At 42.5% G+C, this 22,455-nt stretch overlaps 2 protein-coding genes across 7 annotated transcripts in view; one reads left to right on the top strand and one right to left on the bottom strand.

The window, feature by feature from the left end:
- Positions 1-7,476: 7,476 nt before the first annotated feature.
- Fcf1 (FCF1 rRNA-processing protein) lies at positions 7,477-18,994 on the bottom strand. The gene is made up of 8 exons (XM_076921660.1): positions 18,903-18,994; positions 18,571-18,638; positions 17,719-17,790; positions 16,371-16,519; positions 11,540-11,612; positions 10,587-10,674; positions 8,408-8,502; positions 7,477-7,608 (listed from the first exon to the last, which is right to left on the bottom strand). Exons 1-8 carry the CDS (start codon positions 18,903-18,905, stop codon positions 7,560-7,562), a joined length of 597 nt encoding a protein of 198 aa, XP_076777775.1. The 5' UTR covers positions 18,906-18,994; the 3' UTR covers positions 7,477-7,559.
- The window catches only part of Arel1 (apoptosis resistant E3 ubiquitin protein ligase 1), a 51,175-nt gene continuing 47,713 nt past the window's right edge, over positions 18,994-22,455 (top strand). For 2 of the 6 annotated variants that reach the window (XM_076921659.1, XM_076921658.1), the window contains exon 1: positions 19,020-19,169. The gene's annotated coding sequence lies outside the window, so the exon portion shown is untranslated. Of the gene's footprint in view, positions 19,241-19,344; positions 19,911-22,455 lie in introns of those variants that run through there. The other 4 variants (XM_076921655.1, XM_076921653.1, XM_076921654.1 and 1 more) reach the window with 4 other exon arrangements.

The following is a 22,455-nucleotide window of genomic DNA, read 5'->3' on the forward strand; positions in this document are numbered from 1 at the left end:
GTATCTCTCTCTCTCTCTCTCTCTCTCTCTCTCTCTCTCTCTCTCTCTGTGTGTGTGTGTGTGTGTGTGTGTGTGTGTGTGTGTGTGTGTGTGTGTGTGTGTGTGTGTATTTTAAGACAGGGTCTCTCTATGTAGCCCTGGTTGTCCTGGAACTTGCTTTGTAGACCAGGCTGACTTTAAACTCAGAGATCTGTCTGCCTCTGTCCCTGGAATGTGGGGATTAAAAGTGTGGGCCACCCCTGCCCAGCTAAATTGATTTATCTTTAGTATTTGTCACAGCAACAGAAGGCTAATTCATTTAGCAAACAGAAAGTAGAGAATGCCTTTCATTTACTAGAGTATTTAATAAACAGCTAGATGCTGGTGTGGTAGCACATACTTGTAATCCCAGCCCTTGGGAGGCTAACCTGAGTACATAGTGAAAACTTATTTCCAAGAATCCCCAAACCAAAACAAACACAATCAAAAACCTACAGCAGACCCTAGTCTGAATGGTGAATAGTTACTTTTCTCACTAAGACCAAGAGCAGATATTCATGATAATGACATTTGAGATGAAGTGAATTTTGTAGTACCTAAAAAGACATGTAAAAGTTGTAATTCCAGTACTCTGGATTGTGTTTGTATTTGGAAATAGGATAGTTACAGATGAGGTCAAACTGAAGAAGAGTTAGCACCTGTGATGCTATGGTTTGAATATGCTTGGCCCAGGAAGTGGCACTATTAAGAGGTGTGGTCTTGTTGGAGTGGGTGTGTCACTATGGGTGTGGGCTTTAATATCCTCAACCTAGCTGCCTGGAGCCAGTCTTCTTCTAGCTGCCTTCAGATGAAGATGTAGAACTCTCAGCGACTCCTGTACCATGCCTGCCTGGACGCTGCCATGCTCCCACCTTGATGATACTGGAATGAACCTCTGAACCTGTAAGGCAGCCCCAATTAAATGTTGTCCTTATAAGAGTTGCCTTGGTCATGGTGTCTGTTCACAGCAGTAAAACCTAATCTTCTATGACAAACAGGAGTTCTTATACTAATATGGCCATATGAAGATACTTAAGACACCACAGAGAATGGGGGGGTGCCACTGTAAAGCCAACCATCTCCTTTATATTGTATTCATGCACACACAAGCATGGGCATGGGCGGGCACACACACACACACACTATTCTGTCACTGGAGAATGCTAACACAAATAGTGATGAGGAGGTCACAAAGGGACCTACTTTTTAAAAATCCTCCTCTCCCCCCTCCCCCCATTTTGTTTGTTGTGACAAGGATTCATGTATCCCAGGCTAGCCTGGAACTTTCTACGTTGAACTTCTGATCTTCCTGTCTCTACCTCTCAGGTTCTGTCTGGGATTGTACATGTGTACCATCATGCCCAGCTAAATAGTTGCTTTTTCCTCTGGGTAAGTTAGTTACATAAGTAGTTCCATTTAAAGACGTCTTGTAAGCTAGAGTACACATGATTCATGCACGTTTGTTTGTGTTTATGATAGCTAATCTTGTTTGTCAATTTGGGACTAGTTCTGTGAACATTTCTACATTAGGTGAATTGAGTGGGAAGGATCCACCCCTACAGGAGGGTCATACCATTCTATGGGCAGAGATCTCTGACTGGATACAGGGAGAGACTGAGCTGAGCATCTGGAGCCACCACACTCTGCTTCCCTTCCTGGTGACCAGCCTCCTCAGCTTCCTACTGTCATGCCTTCACCACAGGAATGAACTGTTAGTTGAAACAAAATTCTCTTCCCTTAAAGTTCGTCTAGTTACAGCGACAAGGCATGTTAACTACTTCAGAAAATTGGCAGTGATAAACCCAATCACATTTTGGAACTGGTTTGTAAGAGGGTTGTAGAATAATTTAAACCTTTAGCTTAGAAAAGCTCTTGAAAGCTGTATGTAGAACTTAATGGACTTCTTTGCTAGGACTGCAAAGGACTGGAATGACAAGAAAAACACAACGAAGGCCAGGCTCATGAAGTTTCAAAGAGGAACAAGACTGTTAGGAGCCAGGCAAGAGACTATTCTTGTGACAGTCTGGCTTTTTATTGTTGTTATTATTTTTGTTTTGTTTTTCTAAGCAGTATCTCTCTGTGTAGCCCTGGCTGTCCTGGATCTTGCTCTATAGACTGGGCTAGCCTCAAACTCAGAGATCCACCTGCCTCTGCCTCTGAGTGCTGAGATTAAAGGTGTGAGTCACCAGCCATCACCGATCTGGCCTTATTCTGCCTGTGTCCCAACAGCTTGATTGAGGATGCAGTCACAGGCAGTGGGCCCCTTGCTTAGTGGAGATAGCATCCAGTCTGCAGCATAGCTACTGCTTACCACAGCCAAAAGATACAGGAAGGATGCAGCTGGACATGGAAAAACTTAGGGTCAGTCTTAAAGACAAGCAGGTTTGAAAGCATAGGTAATTGTCAAATAGATTATCACCATTAAAGAGAAAACTGATTTGTTAAACAAGTTTAAAACTGTCCTGAGCACAAGACTCCACTCATCAAAAGCTACATTTTATACAAGTGAAAATTCGTTTAAAAGGAAAGAGCCTAAACTGAGAGTGCCATTGAGAGAGGTCCACTACTCCTAGGGAAAAAATACTCCCTTGAGAAGTGTTTTCCCAGAGATGGCACTCAGAAGCTAATACCCTAATACAGGCTCTATCATGAACTGCCAGCAGAACTTGGCAGTGTTGTCCTCTTAGTAGTAGATTTTCAGCCATGAAAGATACAAGATTGAATAGGTTACAGTTTTGTACCACAGTTTAAGAAAGCCAGAGGTCAGTGTGTAGGAGGGTCTGAGTCCCTGCAAGAAGGACTTCAGAGGCCAGTGTGTGAAGCTGCAGTGGTAAAGGCATGACAACTTGTCTTCACTAGGGGTCCCACTGCTGTGATAAAACACCATGACCAAAAAGCAACCTAAGGAGGAAAGGGATTATTTCAGCCTACACCTCCAGAGTAGTCCATCACTGAAGGACTCAGCAGGGAGGAACCTGGAGGCAGGAACTGAAGGAGGAGTCACAGAGGGGTACTGCTTATAGGTTTGCTGCCAAAGGCTTTCTTTATATTGTCCAAGACCATGAGTTCAGAGTGGCACTGCCCAATGAACTGGGTGGGCCCTCTTACATCAATCACTTATCAAGAAAATGCCCCACAGGCTTTTCACAGACCAGTCTGCTGGGGGTATTTTTTTTTTTTTTTCAGTTGAGGTTTCCACTTTCCCAATGACTCTAGCTTGTGTCAACACAAAACAGGATGATGGATATGCCAGGACTACAAGAATCCATTGAGCAAGCTTGTATTCAAAGAGTGGAGCTAGCCCATGTATGGAGACAGTAGGGGGCAGAGCTGGAAAGGAGGGTCCACTCGAGGACAGTGGGACCCAGAAGATTCCATCACAAATATCAGAATTTAAACATGGAGCTGTAAGAATTGGTGTGTTTCCCTCCTGGGTTTTGGTCTTGTGTTGGCCTAATCTTTCCTTGTAATGTAATGAAGAAGGACTTCAGAGGCCAGTGTGTGAAGCTGCAGTGGTAAAGGCGTGACAACTTGTCTTCACTAGGGGTCCCACTTTGCTGTGATAAAATGCCATGACCAAAAAGGGATGCTCATTCTTTGCCATTATATATCAGAACTGTGGAAGTTGTTTTTGATGTTAATAAAACATCATTTAAGCGATCCATTTAAGAGACTGCCTTTAGTCTCTGACAGGATATGGACTATTAACCAATATTGAAACTGTTATAGACTATGGAGACTTTTGAATACATTTTGCATTATGAGATGGCTATGAGCCTACGGGGACAAAGGATGGAAAGTTGTGACTAAAAAGTTGTTATTTTTTTGGAAATTTTCCTGTGGCCTTTTCTGTCATCCTCCCCTGACCACCTCAAACTGTAAGTTAAAACAAACCTTTCTTTCTTTAAGGTGCTTGTCAGTTATTTGGTCATAGTAATGAGGAACATAACATAGTGCTGTTCAATACATGTCCTCCCACAGGAGTATACAGTGATTTCAGTTCTAATGGATGCTTATTCTACTAATGTTACACACAGTAAAATTTGCCAGGCATGGTGGCACATATCCCAGCACTTGGGAGGCAGAGGCAGGTGAGCCTCATGTACACAGCCAGGACCACATAGAGACCCTGTTAAAAAAAAATAACAACAACAACAACAACAAAACAAACCAAAACTTTAAAAAACTATAATATGCCGAGTTAAGAGTGCTTGTCTAACCCGGCAGTGGTGGCACACGCCTTTAATCCCAGCACTTGGGAGGCAGAGGCAGAGGCAGGCAGATTTCTGAGTTCGAGGCCAGCCTGGTCTACAGAGTGAGTTCCAGGACAGCCAGGACTACACAAAGAAACCCTGTCTCGAAAAACCAAAAAAAAAAAAAAAAAAAAAAAAAAAAAAAAGAGTGCTTGTCTAGGGCTGGAGAGATGGCTCAGTGGTTAAGAGCACTGACTGCTTTTCTAGAGGTCCTGAGTTCAATTCCCAGCAACCACATGGTGACTCACAACCATCTGTAATGGGATCTGATGCCCTCTTCTGGTGTCTGAAGACAGCTACAGCGTACTCATCATATACATTAAATAAACAAACAAACAAATAAATAAATCTTAAAAAAAAAAAAAGAGTGCTTGCCTAGCATGAATGAAGCTATCTGCTCCCTAGCACCCACAAAACTGGTTGGGTGGAGCATGCATACAATCCCAGTATGTAGAAGGCAAGGTGAAAAGACCAGTTCAAATCCATCTTTGGACATACAGTGATTTTGATGGCAGATTGGGACATATTCAACCTTGTCTCAAAAGAGAATTAACTTTTCAAGACAAGGTTTCTCTGTGTAGCCCTGCCTGTCCTAGGACTCAATTTGTAGACTAGGCATGCTCAGAGATCCTCCTGTATCTGCCTCTCGAGTGCTGGGATTAAAGGCACAAGACGGTACCCCCTGCCTGAGAAACTGTTAGAAGTAAATGAAATACTTCAAACCATTCCAGAGAACAAAGACTAGTCAGGATTCCATGCTGACATGTTCTGTTTTGTACCAAGCGGACATTTCACAGGCGTTTGCTTTGTTTGCAGGGTGGGAATTTATGGAGCTGTACTTTTATGCTTCAGGCTTCCTCATTGGTGTGCTGCGCTACACAAAACAATACAAAACAAAGCAGGGGCGAAGAAAAGCTGATGAGGCAGAGAGTAGAGCGCAACATGGAAGTAGAAAGGTGCCCTGTGGTTTTCCCTCTCCCTTCTTGCCCTGTCAGTTCTAGCTATCCAGGCCTCTTTCAGAATTTCCCTCAACCTCAGGCATTTCCAGCCCCTACTAGGGGAATAGCATGGTTTAATTTTGATTCATACAGTTTATTTGGTGTATACGCATATGTGTGGTTACACATGTGCCATGGTGCATGTGGAGATCAGAGGAAAACTTTCAGGAGTTGGTTCCCTCCTTCCTTTCTGTGGGTGCTGGAGATTGAAGAGAGTCAGGCTTGGCGACAGGTGTATTCACCTGCTGAGCCATCCTGCTGGTTTATGTGCTTTAAATATTTGTTGTTGTTATTATTATTGTGTGTGAGAGAGAGGGAGGGATTGAGGGAGGGGATGCATGCACATCACTGTGCAAGTGTCGAGGTCAGAGGACAACTTTACACTGGTTCTGGAGATGGAACTCAGGCCTCACGGTTTTTGTGGCAAGTGCTCTATCCATTCAGCTGTCATCCCAGCATCACTGTTTAAACAGGCCCTTTCACGTTCTCTTTGTTTCTAGCTTATATAATTCTCAAAAGTCACAACTATCATCCCCCCCCCCCCAAAAGGTATGTGTGTAATCATGGTGGCATATGCCTTTAATCCCAGCACTTGGGAGGCAGAGGCAGGCAGATCTGAGTTTGAGGCCAGCTTGGTCTACAGAGTGAGCTCCATCACAGCCAGGGCTACACAGAGAGACCCTGTCCTGCTAAAAACAAAATAGACAGCAGCTGGACAACTTCAAAGAGCTCAGACCAACTGAGGTACCTGGAGAGAACCCTCTGCAGCCCGAGCTGCCTGCAGGCTGTGCAGTGTGCTCCAGGTTCCCAGCTCTGTGAGCTGCAGGCTGTGCAGTGTGCTCCAGGTTCCCAGCTGTGAGCTGCCACCCATGCTGATGTGGGCTGTGGTGATGCAGCTGTCTCTGAGTCATCTCTTCTCCTGTAACTTCTCACCCATATTCTTGTTTTGTTTGTTTTTCAAAGTAGGGTTTCTCTGTGTAGCCCTGGCTGTCCTGGAGCCACTCAGTAGACCAGGTTGGTTTTGAACTCAGAGATCCAGCTGCCTCTGCCTCCTGAGTGCTGCAGTTAAAGGTTTGAGCTACCACAGCCCAGTTTCTCACCCTTATTCTTGAAAGTAACTTCAACAAAACTCCGAGTTTTACCAAGTTGGACTTCGGTGTTCCGAGTGTGTGTTTCATCTTCCCATCTCCCCACACCTAGTCATAAAAACTCTGGCAGTTATCCGAGCAGCCCAACCAATGTGTGCCACTCCACTGTACTGTCCATGTCTCTGTGCTTCTGCTCCACCTGCTCCCTGTGTGTCATCTGCCCTGCCTCACTGAGGTTTAAGATTCACCCAAACAGGAGCTGGAGATGTAGCTCAGTTGGTAGAGTGCTTGCCAAGAATGCAAGAAGCACTGGATTTGAGCCTCAGCACCACACAAGCCTGGGTGTGGTGGTGCACAACTGTAATCCCAACATCAAGGGGGTAGAGGCAGGAGGATCCAGATTCAAGATAATATTCAGGTACACAGGGAGCTGGAGGCCAGTCTGGCAAATATGAGATAATGTTTAAAAATCAAAGGCAAACTAAGTAACAACAAAACACTCAAATCACTACGAGCATCCTTTCCTCCCTTTCTAACAGAATGAAGTAAACAACAACAAAGGAAACCTTTTTTATTTTTTGAGACCGCCTCACTGTGAAATCTTAGCTATCCTGGACCTCACTGTGTACACCAGGCTAGCCTTGAACCCACAGAGATCTATCTGCATCTGCCTTCCCAGTGCTAAGATTAAAGGTGTGTGGTATCATACTAGGCTTCTTTTAAAAATTAGAACATCATCACCATCAACAACAACAACCCCCCCCCCACAAAAAAAAAAAAAAAAACCCAAAACAATCCTTGTCCTCAACTTGCCCCTGATACTTTACCCTAACATGTTGTTTTGCTATATTTAACAGTTTGTTAAGTAAATCAAATTGTGAACAAGCACTGGAGCATCTAATTTATAAAAAGATCCAGATGAGCCGAGTGTCTGTTCTCAGCATCTACTTCAGGCACCTCACTGTCTGTAACTTCAGTTCCCGGGGATCTAAGGCCTCAGGCCCTAACAGGTACCTCCACTCATACGCACATACCCACATGCAGACATACACATACAGATTAAAAAAATACAGTTTTTAAAAAAAATGCAGATATTTTAAAAATTGAGACAATATAGCATTTTTTAAAAATCAGAAAGTGCGTTTAATTAACTGACGAGAGAGCTGGTCCAGGAGTGGCAGGTGGAGGCTGTGGAGTGAGAATTAGAAGCGAGGGGCTCCGTAATCATCTGGCATCCGCTCGATGTTGTATCTGACCGGGAAGGAGAGCAGACACCGTTATGAGAGGAGGTGTGATACAAGCCATTCTGAGCCACTCCACCATCTACTCTCAAGTCTTTTTAAAATCAGAGGAAACTTTTTCAGAGAGACCCAACAATGAGTGACGTATACCAAAATCTTGACTGTATTACTTTTGTTCTTCAAAGCCACAGCATTAGCAAGGGGCAACTATGACTTGATATCCAGGTGAGCCAGAGTCAGTCTGTATTTTTATCAATATACTGTGCTCTCCCCAAATGGAAAAGCTAGGCATAGGAGTTCTTATAGGGTAAAGAAGGATAAAGGACAGTTTTGTTTATTAAAGACAAAGCTTTAGTTTCCCCGATAAGGGGGGTTAATAAAGACTATTCTCCCCCACCCCCTCTCCATCTGAACTGGCCTCAAATGCACTGAGTAGCAAAAATGATCTGGAATTTCTGGTCACTGTTTCCTCAGTGTTGGGAATGCCCAGTTTTATTTCATGCTGAGAGTCAAGCTCCTCCCCCCAAAAATCTTTAAAAAGGGTATTTCTACCCCAAAAGATGAGATTGCATTAAGATAATGCTTTGTATAAAGCAATGCATGCATTTCTAATAATCTTAATGTAACAATTTGATTTTTGCTTCATTTCAAATCCTGCCCATTCTTGCTATTTTATCTCATTTCTTCAACTTTAAATGTAAACATGGTAGTGTAATTCCTGTGAGATCTTCTCTAACTTCATGACCTGCTCTCACTGTAACTGATGACCAACCACGTGTCTCCAATCACTTTCCAATGGCACTTCCCACCTGTGGTTAGAAATGTACATGATAGGAACGCCAGGGATCTTCCGGATTCTTCGTTTGAGGTCACGGTCAACTGTGGCCACAATGTAACACTTGTGCTGAAAGAGAAGCCCACTGATGTTTACAACCGACTCAGACAGTGATATGCACACACACAACCACTCAACAGTCTCTCATTCTCACAGTAACTATCAGAGACCGATCTATGAGATATTTATAGAATAAAACATATGAGCTACGTGGCTTCAGTATGGTCTTAATGAACTTTGAGGGGAAGAAGGTAAGAAGTATTCATAAACTTCAAACTATTTTCTGTCTCACACATGGGAGGAACTGCTACAGTTAAGGCAGACAACTCCTTAGTCTTGGGAAATGCCCCAATGACTACATGTGAATGCCTACGTTGGAGGGCACAGATCTTCCCTCCTCTGCTCTGTGGCTTAGGTGAACTCTCAAGTGCTTGGGTGACGTAAGTAGGCAGTCCCTCACTGGGAAGAGGATTGCTATGATTCAAAACCTGCGCTTAGCTTAACCTTAACTCTTAGCTGGAAGCTATTTTGCTATAGTTTACTTCATATACAAATCTCCATTGAGTTTTCTAGAACATTTGGCAGCTATGATGTGGCCCCATAGATGGACCAAGTTGCTAAAGGGCAGAGGGCACATGAAATGAAGATGCCCATCCTTAGCAAGGGCCATGTTCTTCCTTTCTCCGTTCTTTTTTCTTTTTTGTAAGGGTCAGGCTCTTTTCTCTCCCTCCCTTCTCCTTTTCCTCCCCTCTCCACCTCTCTCTCCAGTGCTGTGGCTAGGGATTAAATGCAAGGCCTGGTGCACACTAGGCAGCACTCTACCACTGGGCTACAACTCCAACCTGAGAACGGTTCTTATGCAAGAGTCTTGTGTTCTTTGATGAGCAGTTCAGAGTGGAAGAATTCAAAAAGGAATTAACACAGGGTATGTATGCGGCAGCACCCTGAGAGACTGTAAGACCTAACTGAGGAAACATTTCTGAATTAGGTATGGTGGGAAGGAACACCATTCCTACACAGGGTGGAAATGGAACCTTATCTAAGATCCACGGGGGTGGGAGGAGAGAGTAGACTATGATAATTATTATAGCTACATGAATACATTTAAACATATTACAGGGGATTTGTGGAATCAAGACCTAGTAAATGTTCCAAATCATATACTAAGTTAAAGCAGATGTTGGGAATTGTTTTTGTTTTGTTCAGGACAGGATCTCACTATGTAGCCCTGGCTTGCCTGGAGCTCACTATGTAGTGGAGGCTGGCTTTGAACTCAAAAAGATTTCTGCCTACCAATGGGCAAGAAGCTGACATTTGAAACCAAACTTCCTTCCCAAATACATGCTCTTCCTAGTATGGTTAGAATACAATCTTTTTAAATCTATTTTTTTCAAATAAATTGTATCTATGCTACTTATGAACAACTGTATATATTCTGTATATACTATATCACTACATAAAAAGATATAATATATTGTATATAATATATAAATCCTATATACTTTACTGAGCTTGAATATTCAGAAGGCAGTAATTTATATCCCTTCTTTTGGGATAACTGTGTAGGTGGAACTGGCCATGTAGACTACATTGAACTTGAACTTACAGAGGTCCACCTGTCTTTGCCTCTGAGTTCTGGAATAAAAAACATGAGTTACACCACAGAGCTTGTGCCTTTTTGTTCCCTCTTAAGATTTACTTACTTGGGGGCTGGAGTGATGGCTCAGTGGTTAAGAGCACTGACTGCTCTTCCAAAGGTCTTGAGTTCAATTCCCAGCAACCACATGGTGGCTCACAACCATCTGTAATGGGATCTGATGACCTCTTCTAAAGTGTCTGAAGACAGCAACAGTGTACTCATACACATAAAATAAATAAGTAAATGAATAAATATTAAAAAAAAAAAAAAAAAAGATTTACTTACTTGTATGCACACTTTAGTGTTTGTGTGTTTAGTGCATGTGTGCATCATGTGTGTGCAGGTGTCTGCAAAGGCCAGAAGAGGCATTGGAAGTGCAATTATAGGAGGTTGTGAGTCACCTAATGTAAGTGTTGGCATCTGAATCTGGGTCGTCAGCAAGAACAGCTAGTGCTCTTAACCACTGAAACACCACCTCTGCACAAAGTACACATTTCAAACGTGATGATAATACCTGAGTTACTCTCTGTACTAGGCAGTCATCGGCGTAGGTTCCCTTGTGTGTACATGGCAATCGGTCAAATCTCGGGTCCTTGGCGATTCTGCAGGATTCAAGATAACAGTAGATTAAAGAAAACATTCAAGTTAGCTATCTGAAACTTTCTCTGTCCAACCAGCAAAGCAAAAGTAACATGGCCGATATGATCCATGTGGGATTATGAGGCCTGTTCTCACCCTGGAAGCCCAGTTTTCATATTTCATTTTCATAAGGAAGGGCATCAAACCCATGGGGGGATAGCACTGGGACTCATTTATTCAGCACCAAACTCTCAAGGTTTTGTATTTCCATTTTACAAAAGGAAGAGGTTCAGTTATTAAGTTGCTCAAACCTACAGAATTAAGAAAAGCCAGCAATGAAAATCAAATCCATCTTAAACATTTTTAGGAAGTTGGCTTACTCAAATACACTGCAAGCAAGGCATAAGGGTGGTCACTTTGGCATAGCCAATCAGCAATATAAAAGCTAAATCCATTTTTCTGTGTCTGTCTGACTATGAAAAGAGACTGAAGGTACAAACAGAAGCGGACCTTGCTAACCCCTGAATAAGGCAGGTCAGTGAACTGTGTGTGAGTGTGAGATCCAGAGAAGGTGGAGACAGGTCTTCCTGACACTTTCCAGTTCCCTGCTCCTTTCAGCTGTCATTCTTGTGTGAGAATGAGCAGTGAGTGTGGAGGGGTATAGGCAGTTGTGAACTGCCCAACACAGCTGAGCTCAGATCCTCTGGAAAGCAGCAAATGTTCTTATTAGCTGCTTAGCCATCTCTCCAGTCTCTTCATTCTTTTTCATTTTTTTTTTTTTTTAATTTAAACTAACTTGCCAGGAAATCTTTGGTTAGCAAAGAGATGAGGCATACTAAAAGTATCCACAGTCCACCAAGGTACAGTAAATCTAGACTAGCTCCTTACCTCAGGGCCACACGATACTTCTGTCCCAATTTCTCAATTTCAGCCATTACACAATCAGTTATACAAGGGATACCTGCAAGGAACAAACAACACAGCACAGAAATTAGTAACAGAATTTGTAAAGCTATTCTCTGAATTATATTTAGTTTAGTCTGTGAAAATCCTGTAGACTTCTACAATGACAGCAGATTAAGTCCACTGAAATCAACAGTAAGAATTAAAAGAAAAGGGGGTGGAGAGATGGCTCAGTGGTTAAGAGCACTGGCTGCTCTTCCAGAGAACCTGGGTTCAATTCTTTGTACCCACATGGCAGTTTACAACTCTCTGTAACTCCAGTTCCAGGAAATCTGACACCCTTACACAGACATGGATGCAGGAAAAACACCAATGCACATAAAATAATAATTTATAAAACAAAGCAAATCAAAAATAAAAACTAAGAGAATTGGGTACAGTGACAAAGGCTTGTAACCCTCACTACTCCAGATGCTGATACGGGAGAATTGAAAATCCAAGACCAGCATAGGCTAGAAATAACTCAAGGCCATCTTGGGCAATTTGGTGAGATCCTGCCTCAAAACAAAAAGTAAATGTGGGCTGGGGACATAGCATAACAGTACACAGCTTGCCTGATATTTAGGCTCAATCCTCAGCACATGGGGTTGGTGGGAGGTGGGAGTGATGTACAACTGTAATCTGAGCATTTGGGTAGAGGCTAAAGGTTCAGTAGTTCAAGGTCATCCTCAGCTACACAATAAATTCTAGGCCAGCTTGGACTACATGAGATTCTGTCTCAAAACAGTGACAAAATCCTCCCCAAAAGACAACAAAATTATACACTTTTTTTTTCTTTGAGACAGGGTTTCTCTGTGTAGCCCTGGCTGTCCTGGAACTCACTCTGTAGACCAGGCTGGCCTCTTCCTCCCAAGTGCTGGGACTAAAGGCATGCGCCACCAGTGCCCGGCTTATTTATTTATTTATTTTTTCAAAATTATATACTTAAACAACAGAATACTATGAAACATAAAAGGATGCCGCCACTCTATATAAACAGACAAGGCAAAGTGCTCAAGGTATATTATTAAATGCAAAAACCAAGAACAGGCAACTAAAATGTCATCTGTAGATGCATGATCAGAAACAAAGCATGTGCTTCGAGTGGCTCTTGAAAACATTAAGTTGAATGAAAGAAAACCAGATAGGAGGTTCCAGTTTTATGAAATGTTTTATGTCCAGAATAGGCCAATCTATAGAGACAGACTAGATTAATGTCACTTAGGGATGGGAAAATAGGGAGCACCGCCCATGATGGGTGTAACAACTGAAGGACTGGGATTTCCTCTAGGAGGCCTTCGTGCTCTGTCAACTGACTGTTGGGGGGCCGACTTTTAGCAGAAAGCGGCTATCAGCTTTGCAGCCATCTTAAGCCATATACCCTGACATGTGATTTGGATTACAATAGCCTACAACAGCAGAGCACACTCCGATAATCTTGGTTTAGATACCTTGAGATTAAAGGTGCGCGAGATTAAAGGTGTGTGATTTAAGAGTGTAATTTAGAGATAAGATTTAGAGACAAGACCTAAGGGCATGATTAAAGGTGTAACTTAGAGGCGTGGCTTAGAAGTGAGACATATAAAAGGCTAGAGGCAGACAGAGAAAGCAACAGATTACTTGACATTAGGTAGAAGACACTTGGCTCTAGAGAGAACCAGACACAGCAGAGAGAAGACAGGTAGCAGGCACTTGGGAGAGAACTCGGAAGAACTAGGTAGTAGGCATTAGGCACTTAGCACTTGGAACTTGGAACTTGGAGCAACTAGGAGCTAGGGACTAGGCACTAGGAACTCAAGACTTAGGACTTAGACTGAAGAATAAACGGGATTGAATTACACTCTGTCTGGTCTGCATGCTGAGTCCGTCCTCACTCTCGCTCTTGCTGAACCCCGACCCTCGGACCGGAGCGGCAGCTTGGGCCGGGATACAGTGGCCGCCCAAACGTGGGTCGGCCCGGGCCTCAACATTTTGCTTGGGCCGCGACATTTTTTGGCCGCCCCAACGTGGGGCTAGTGTGGACCCCAACAACTGACTATGACGTGAGCCTTCTTCAGGCTCACACTGCCTCTTGGTTCCATAACTGCCTAGTGTCACTGACACAGTATCTCCATTCTCTTCTCACTTAAATTTACTTTCAGTTTTTCCCTCTTGTCTTTCAAAAGCATCAATATACATTTAAAAGTTTAAATTATATTCCTTTATTTATTGGAGGAGTTGGGACCATGTGTTGTAGTGCATGAGTGAACATTAAAAGTCGACTTTGAGTCTGCTCTTTCTCCAAAACCTGAGCTCCTGGGCTCAAACTCAGGAGGCTTGCTGCAAAGTGCCTTTACTAGAAGAGCAATCTTGTTAACCCAGTGTGTTTTTAAAAAATATCCTCTTAAAAGTATTTATTCTATGTGTATGAATGTTTTGCCTGCATATATGTACAATCATGTGCATGCCTGTGTATGTGGAGGTCAGATGAGAGCATGAATCACCTGGAACTGGAGTTACAGAGTTGTGAGCTGCCATGTGAGTGCTGGGAACTGAACCCAGGTCTTCTGCAGGACTAACAAGTGCTCTTTAACTGCTGAGCCACCTCTCCATCATCATAACCTGTCACCTCCAGCAGTTTTATTTCTCTAAGAACCATTTTTGCTGAACAGCCCATCTCAATATTAGACTTGAAAAATGTCTATCAGCCATATTGAAAACAGGTGTGCAGTCACCTGGGTTTATTTATGTATTTTTAAATTTCATTTATAAAACACAGGCAGAGAGGATTTAGTATAACTCTGAGGAGGCCTAGGACTTTTTTGTGTGGTGGGGCAGCGCTGAACAACATCCAGGGATCATAACACATCATTCAAGTGTCATACACTGAGCTGCATTTCCAGTTCCCATTCCTGTTAGACCTTTTAGCCCTAGGTTTCTCTGGCTTTGTTCTTCAAGTGTGTGTGGTACTGGGTATTAGATTTGGGGCATCACATGTGCTAGGCAAACACTCTATCACTGAGCTAGATTCCTGGTTTGGATTTTATAAAACGTAAATTAGGACTAGCTTTAGCTTAAAGTCACCAGTCCTATAACCCGCTAGTAGGAGTCAGCCTGTCCTATGAAGCCAGACATTGATTCTCTGCTCTAGGTACTAAAGACTCAGTATCTTCTTCCAATATAGGGATGTATGGATAAGGTACTACAGTTCCACTTGCTGCTTCACCTGCTCCATATTATGGAGATGTGGAGATGGTGTCTTTCCTTAAACCTCATAATCCAAACTCCAAGTTCAGTCTTTTTTTTTTTCCTGTAGCCTCCTCACCTCTCTTCACATTCACAGAACTGGGGAGTTGGGACCTTGCTCTTTACTGGACCCAGTCACATGGAAAACACATTCAGGTAATGCACATACACATAAAATAATAAATAAGTCTTTAAAAAAAAAAAAAGGCAACAGAATTGCTTGCAGCAGCTATGACACCTTTCTTTTTGCAAAAACGAATGCAGTACACCTGTGATGCCTAGTGAGGCCAGACACAGTGTATGTCTACCATGTCTTTTTCAAAAAGAGCTGTACAATTTCCCTTTGATTACAGTACTTTATTCTATATGGCAAAGTACCACTCTGAATGCCATTTGTCCCTTTAGCAGAGTAATAACCTATGAATAGGAACCTATCACAAAATGAAGCAGATCTTTTTTGTTGTTGATGTTACTGTTAATTTGCAGTGCTGGGAACTAATCTCAGAGCTTCTCACATACTAGGAAGTGTTCCACTACTAAACCACTGAACTACCTCCCTAACCCAAAAGTGTAACATGCCTAACTATTAGGAAGGTATTCTGGATATGGCTTAAGTTTTCTTCTTTCTACTCAGGATTACGACAGAAAAGGATACCCAGATAAACAAGGGAATTCTGCACACTGAGGCATAAAATACCTCAGATCTTTTGTAACAGAAATGAATTGTAACTGAATAAATGTGAGAACGCCTATCATTTGACTCCTGGCTCTGTCACCATAAGTAGAAACACGATTTATTTAGCTTTCTGATAGTAGATTAGAATTGAGAATGTATCCTGCTTAAGAGAAATGTATATACCAAAATTGTTGGGAGCCGACTTTTAGCAGAAAGCGGCTATCAACTTTGCAGCCATCTCGAGCCATATACCCTGATAGAGACTTGTTTTTCAACAGCCTACAACAGCTGAGCACACTCTGACAAACATCTTGTTTATCCCACATATCTTGTTTTGTTGTTTAGTGACCCCAGCTGCATGGTGCACGTGGTAAAGTGTCTTCAGCTGTGTTCCCCTTGTGCTTATAAATACCCAGGATTTCCTTGCAATAGGAGACAGTATGGGAGACTTGACTACACACCCTGTTTTGCCTCCATTCTTCGAGTCTCTTCCCCTTCTTCCCCCACTCTCTCTCTTGCTAGACCCTGACCTGCGGACCAGAGCAGCAGAGCAGTCCGGGACATTTTGGCCCCCAAGCGTGGGACAGCTCCGGCCGGGACAAAAAATAGATTTTCAGTTGTTCAGAATTTTAAAACCCAGGCTCAAAATTTACGTCTCTAATGACAGTGAAAACCCTGCTTTCGAACTGTGACAATTTAATTACTCCTAGTCAAGTATGCATTAGATCTCAACATAATCTGCCATTGCTAGGTATATTGAAAACCAAATGGCCATTAGTTCATTTACTGGGATCTTCACTTCCCTCTTTTTATGTATTTGGACAAATATAATTGTTTTGTACAGATGTCACAGAGATATAAAAGCATGATACTCACACTTGGCATACAGACAGTCCATCATCGACTGCACTAAGTCCAGTTTGGCCTTAATGGAAAAGTTGATGAAGTTGGTATCGACAAGGATGTGGTAAGGTGGACCCAGCTGCGTATTATACTGGAAGAACAAGCAGGAAGGATGCTGGGGGCTGAAAGGAGAAAGAAAATAAGATTACAGGCTAAAGTCCACATGGATAATTTTGATGTTAAAGAAATAAAAACTGAAGGATCTGGGAACTTCACTACAGATAAACGTCTTGTCCCCTTGTTCACTGCAAGTAAGAGTTTAAGGCAGGAAAGGGGCTGAATAAACAGCTCAGCAGTCAAAAGCAGGTAATACTGCTCTCACAGAGGACCCAGATTCAGTTCCTAGCACCGACCTTGAGTGTTCATTACTGTCTCTAATTCTAGCTTCAGGTGCTACACCTCCAGACTCCAGACACCCGAACTCATGTGCACATGCCACACACAGACATATACATGTCCACACAAACACATAATTAAAGACATCTTTAAAAAAGAACGTTAACAGCACGTTATTTTCAGGCCCACTAGAAAGCTCTGACACAACTTTAAAAACACAATCATTCCAAGAAACCAGAAAGAATGTAGTTATCAGGATTAAAGTCAATGCTACAGCATGTTGCCATTCTCAAAAATCCTAAAATGGATGGAATGTAAACAGACCATCTAGCATTAGGACTACAGTGGACGGAGCCTGTTACTCATCTAAAAACCCATGATGTTCCTGAACCAGCATCTGCTGTGATAATATAGCCTCTGCAAATCCAGAGCAGGAAGAGAAAACTATATAAACCACGGTGAGATTTTTCTTTTCTTTCTTTCTTTCTTTTTTCGTTTTTTCGAGACAGGGTTTCTCTGTGTAGCCCTGGCTGTCCTGGAACTCACTCTGTAGACCAGGCTGTCCTCGAACTCAGAAATCCGCCCGCCTCTGCCTCCTAAGTGCTGGGATTAAAGGCGTGTGCCACCACTGCCTGGCCAAACATGAAGTTAAAGGTACTTAAAGGAATGACCTTATCCAGAATATATAACCTCACCAATTTGTGGCGAGATAGGTTTTTTTTTTTTTTTTGGTGTGGCAAACAATAGAAATTATTTATTTTAAAAGTTTTTTTGAAAAGAAAAAGTTTATTCCCAGTGCCTTCAGGGAAAATTTACTGCTCAACGGGATTCAAAACCTCACAGCTCTGAAATCAGAATGTGCCCATCAATAGCAGTTTCATTTGACTAAGAAAATGGAGTCAGGGGAAACGTGGAGTCTTACAAGGCAGCCACTGCTTTAGCATCTCTGAGTGGGAAGGGAAAGCCAGATGCTTTTAGTACTCACACTTCTCTCTCCTTCAGCGCACTCGGATCTTTCTTCTCTTTCTTTTTAGGCTTCAACCTGTCCTTTTCTTTACTGAAAAAAAAAAAAAAAAATCCAGAGAAGAGAAAAATAATGCAGTTGAAATTTCATTTGGAAGTTTCAAGTTTGTTGGGGCTGTCTCTTGGTGGTACAGCACCAACCAGCCTAGCACGTGTGAAGCCCTAGGTTCAATCTCTACCACCTCAAGTTCCATTCTCTTTCTGCTACCAAGGAAATCCAGTTGTGGAGTTTGTGATGTTAATATCAACATACACTATGAGAACAAGTAAATATAGCAGGAAATAGCCTGAAAACATAAAAATTAATAAGACCAATAAACTCAAAATGTTGTTAATGAGTAAATTCTAATTACTAACTTTTTTCTTAGTATAAATGGGGGTTGATTATACTTAAAGTACATTATATACCCACTTGAAAAATGCTATAATGAAATTTGTTATATACAATATATCCACTTGTAAGAGGTTATGAAGAGGTTGATATTAACCTGTTGAAGACTTCTAAATATCCCAAGCTAGGCATGGTGGCCCTCCTAGGACCAGGGAGGGAGAGGCAGACAGACCTCTATGAATGAGTCTGAGGTCTGGTCTGGTCTACATAGCAAGTTTCGGGATAGCCAAGGCTATTTAGTGAGACCCTCACTTTTCCACAATGATACCATCCCCCGCCCCACCGAATCTGTGACTATAATTCTATGCAATAAAGACCTAAGACATAATAAGCAAAACAAAAATATCAAATGTTTCTACTTAGCCCACCGTGACTCCCGTATTTCTGATCAGTTTAGGAAACCAGTTGGTTCAGACCACTCACAGTCGTTCATCTCTGAGACTAAGCATACGCTTCATAGTCGCATATTTCCTTGTTTTCTTTTGCTTCCCCTTGAAACAGAAGTTTTCGAGTTAAAAGAGCTGGAAACACCTCTTAAAGTTCTTTTCTCGTATTTTTCTTGCTCCTTTTCCTTTCCCCAAACAGCACTCAGTCTCCCTTCCCACTCCCTAAAACATAGATCCCTTCGAACTAAGACCAGAATGGAACTGAACAGACAAACAGACAAACAAGGAAGGGCCGAATCTCTATCCGGCCAAGGGCTGAGCTCCCAGTTGCTCCCCAAAACCCTGACAAAGTTCTCCTACTCTGCTCACCATGTTCACGCCGCACTCTCGTTTCTTCCGGAATCGCTCACAGCGCGACACTTTACGTCATTCACATGCTCTTTCCGGCACAGGCCAACCCGGAGGCGGAAGCTACTTTGGGAAACGGAAAAGCTCCGTGCCGGCTCTTAACGCTGGCGGAGATCGACACTGGAGATTTTTTAGGGGGCGGGTGGAGGGTAGGTTTTGTGCTGGATGAGGCCGCTGCTTCCTCGGACCCCAGAACTAGAACTTAGCCACGCTGCACCCCCCGTTCGGGTAACGTTTCTCTTCACGCCTCAGCCGGAGGCAGAGCCCTGACGACCCCGTAGGCACCAGAGTTGCTGAAGGCGAGAGAGAAGAGGGGACGAGGGTAGAGGGGTCGGGAATCTTGGGCTGCCCCACAGTTTGATAGTATATTCTGGTTTTCCTTTGGCACATCAGGGCTCTGAAGTTCAGCCTTGAGGCTCTGGTTATTAATTAGTTTTCCTCGCCGGCATGGAACTTCATGAGGCTGGGTGTACGATTCTTCGGGAAGAGAGGAATGTAATAGCGCTTGAGGATATCCCCTAATACCCTTCTTCCTTCCTCTGTCTCTGTCTTTCTGTCTGTCTGTCTTGTGTGTGTATGTGTGTGTGTATGTGTACACACGGCACGAGCGTGAAGGTGCATCAGAGCAGAAATTGAGAGCAGAAGCCAGAGGAAGCTGGTTGTCTTTATCTTACTATCCACTTTTTGAAAAACAGACAGTCTGTCTTACCGAAACTGGAAGCACCCCGCACCTCCACCTCCTCTTTTTGGCTAGATTGACTGACCAAAAAGTCCCAGAGATACTCCCATCCTCGCCTTCCAGCACCCATCCCTGCCTTCCGGCACTGGAGTGACAAGCACACTACGCCTGGCTTGTTTTCTAACCAGATCCTGGGCTTCCAAACTCAGGTCTTCTTGCTTGGTCAGCAAGCCATTTGAGCCAGCTATCCCAGTCGCGGCGGCCTTCTTTAGACGATCACAAGAAAACAGGTGCTTAAGCTTATATATGCAACTACTTACCAAGCCTGGAATATGATAGGGAACCATTGCTATTCGTTGTGAAGCCTGGTGTGCGGTCCTTAGCGGGAGAGGGAGAAGTTGTGAGAATGAGAAAGAGAACTTCTGCAGTGTTTTTGTTTTCTGTTTTTATTTCCTTTAGAATGTATTCTGGTTATTCTTAACCATTTGGAGAGGTTTCTTTTACCCCTCGAAAGTATGTGGAAGGCCAGGGACAGTTTTCCTGGAAATGGATGTGCAGCTTATGAGACTTGTAGACGATGTAAACTTCATTTTAGTTGGCACTTTAGATACCTTTGTTTTACTGATGTTGAAGCTGTGCCCTAGACTCGCAGAAGTCAGTCTGGGTCGGTTGGGTTCTAAAGCTTGTGTTTTTCTTATTGCATGACATTGACTTAGTGGGTCAAAAAGTTACTGGGTTAAAAAGATGTTCACGGCACAACAGTGCATTGGTTATAGGACTTTGGAGTTTGACTGGCTGCAGATGAAGCCCTCTCTTATGCTGCTTACTTGCCCCATTACTTTGGGCCATCAGTTGGTGCCTCTGTTTCTTAGTTAAGAAACAGAGCTAAGAGAATCATCACAGTACCTGTGTTACCAAGATGTCACCAGGACTTGTGTTTTCATGCTCATAATCAGTAAGTCCCTAGAAAGACTTGCCATCAAAGTCTTTTCAGTCATTTCCTGCCATGTTTTTCCAATTCGAAATGTATACCACTTGCATGTTCATGTGTTTTTACTATTTTGAAACTTGACCATGTTGGTGAACCTCAGAACTCTTACTAAGTAAAATTTCCAGGTCTCTTATAATGGGTCATTTTGTGTTGGTTTGGTTCTAAAACTGGTGTCCTTCCTGTTGGTCTCTCTGAGACACACATGTGTGCAGGTCTCTCTGTGGTTCACGCATCTGTGGGTTGTGAACTTTTGGTGTTGGAATTGTTTTACTATTGACATGTCTTCAGAGTCTTTACTTCCTGCATTACCCCCAATGGGAGTTGCTTATCTTTTCAGAACAGGTTGTGTCTGCCCAGCTACCATTCAACCATTCATGGGTAGAATTAGCAGCACCCATGTTTTTAAAGAATGAAACATGTTAGTGATTAGGCATTTTGCTTTTTAGGTAAACATGGTCAGTTATTTAAAAAAAACATCTGGGGACTGATTAGAAAAGAGAGGAGGGAGTTAGGGAGGGAGGGAGGGAGGGAGGGAGGGAGAGAGAGAGAGAGAGAGAGAGAGACAGAGAGAGAGACTGCACCCTTGTACACTTGATTGAGAGCACTTGAAGAGAAAATTGCAGTTAGGTAAATTATAATTTGCTTTTAAATTCAGGGACTGAAAGAAAAAACCCTTTCCTCTAAGTTTGAAATCCATGAACTTTTTTTTCTTTTATTTTAAATCGGGTTGCAGCTTCTGTTCTGAGAACTTTCTGATCCTTGATTGTTAATAGTTGATAAGGAGCTGAATCAGTGTAAGAACACTGTGGGGGTTGAGAACATAGTTAGCAGAGTGTTTTTGCTGTATTGTCATAATCTTGAGTCTTAAAGCCTACGATTAAAGCACTCAGCTATTATATGCCATCTTTGGTAGGATGGAAAGTAGCATGGTTTTGACTGTGTTGGATGGAAGTGGAAATAATTACTTTTGACTGCACACTTGTGAGGAAAAGAATTATTTTAGTCCTTCTCAGTGGTTCAGAGGCGCATTGTGCATTTGCTGTAGTCCTGAAGAGAAGGAGTTGCTGACACCCTGAGTCCACAGTTTGAATACTTAATTGGCCTTGGACATTGTTCTCCTTATTACTTGGTCTAAATACATTTTGAATACAGTTATGACTATGGGAGGGCCCCTAGAGAACATCTTGTATTTCAAGTTAATTTAGAGATATTATTTCTAGTTTCCAACTACATTTTTACATTTATCTCATGGGCCATATGGGTTTTGTTTGTTTGTTTGTTTGTTTGTTTTTGTTTTTGTTTTTTTCGAGACAAGGTTTCTCTGTGTAGCCCTGGCTGTCCTGGAACTCACTCTGTATATGCTTACAATGTGTATGTACATATGTGTCTGTGTTCATAAATATGTGCATGTTTATAGCTAATGTATTTGTTTAGGTGCAGTTTGGTATTAGTGTTAAAATGCTAATATTCACTGCATTTTGTGTTCGTTGTCCTTTCTGGCCAGTGAACAGATAATGGTAATTTAATAATAAGCAACAAACATTTTGTACAATATGATGATAGTATTAACTAGTAGTCAATATTTAATAAGATTCCTTCAATTTTCTACAGAGATCCAGTCCATGTTATTTTAACCCCCATCTACTTTGGAAAGTTCAAATGCAAAGATAGCTTGAGGTGTAAGTGGTAAAGCTATTTGGAAGAAAAGCAACAGAGACCTTCCAAGTATGAAGCAGTTTTTTACATATTGGTAAAGAAGGAAATGCAAGTGGGCAAATAGTGTGTAGAAAGGATTAGAAAAATACTTAATAAAGGTTTGAACCTTGCACTGCTCAAGTTGGGGC

The sequence above is a fragment of the Arvicanthis niloticus genome, chromosome 23, assembly GCF_011762505.2.
Source record: "Arvicanthis niloticus isolate mArvNil1 chromosome 23, mArvNil1.pat.X, whole genome shotgun sequence".
Lineage (NCBI taxonomy): Eukaryota > Metazoa > Chordata > Mammalia > Rodentia > Muridae > Arvicanthis > Arvicanthis niloticus.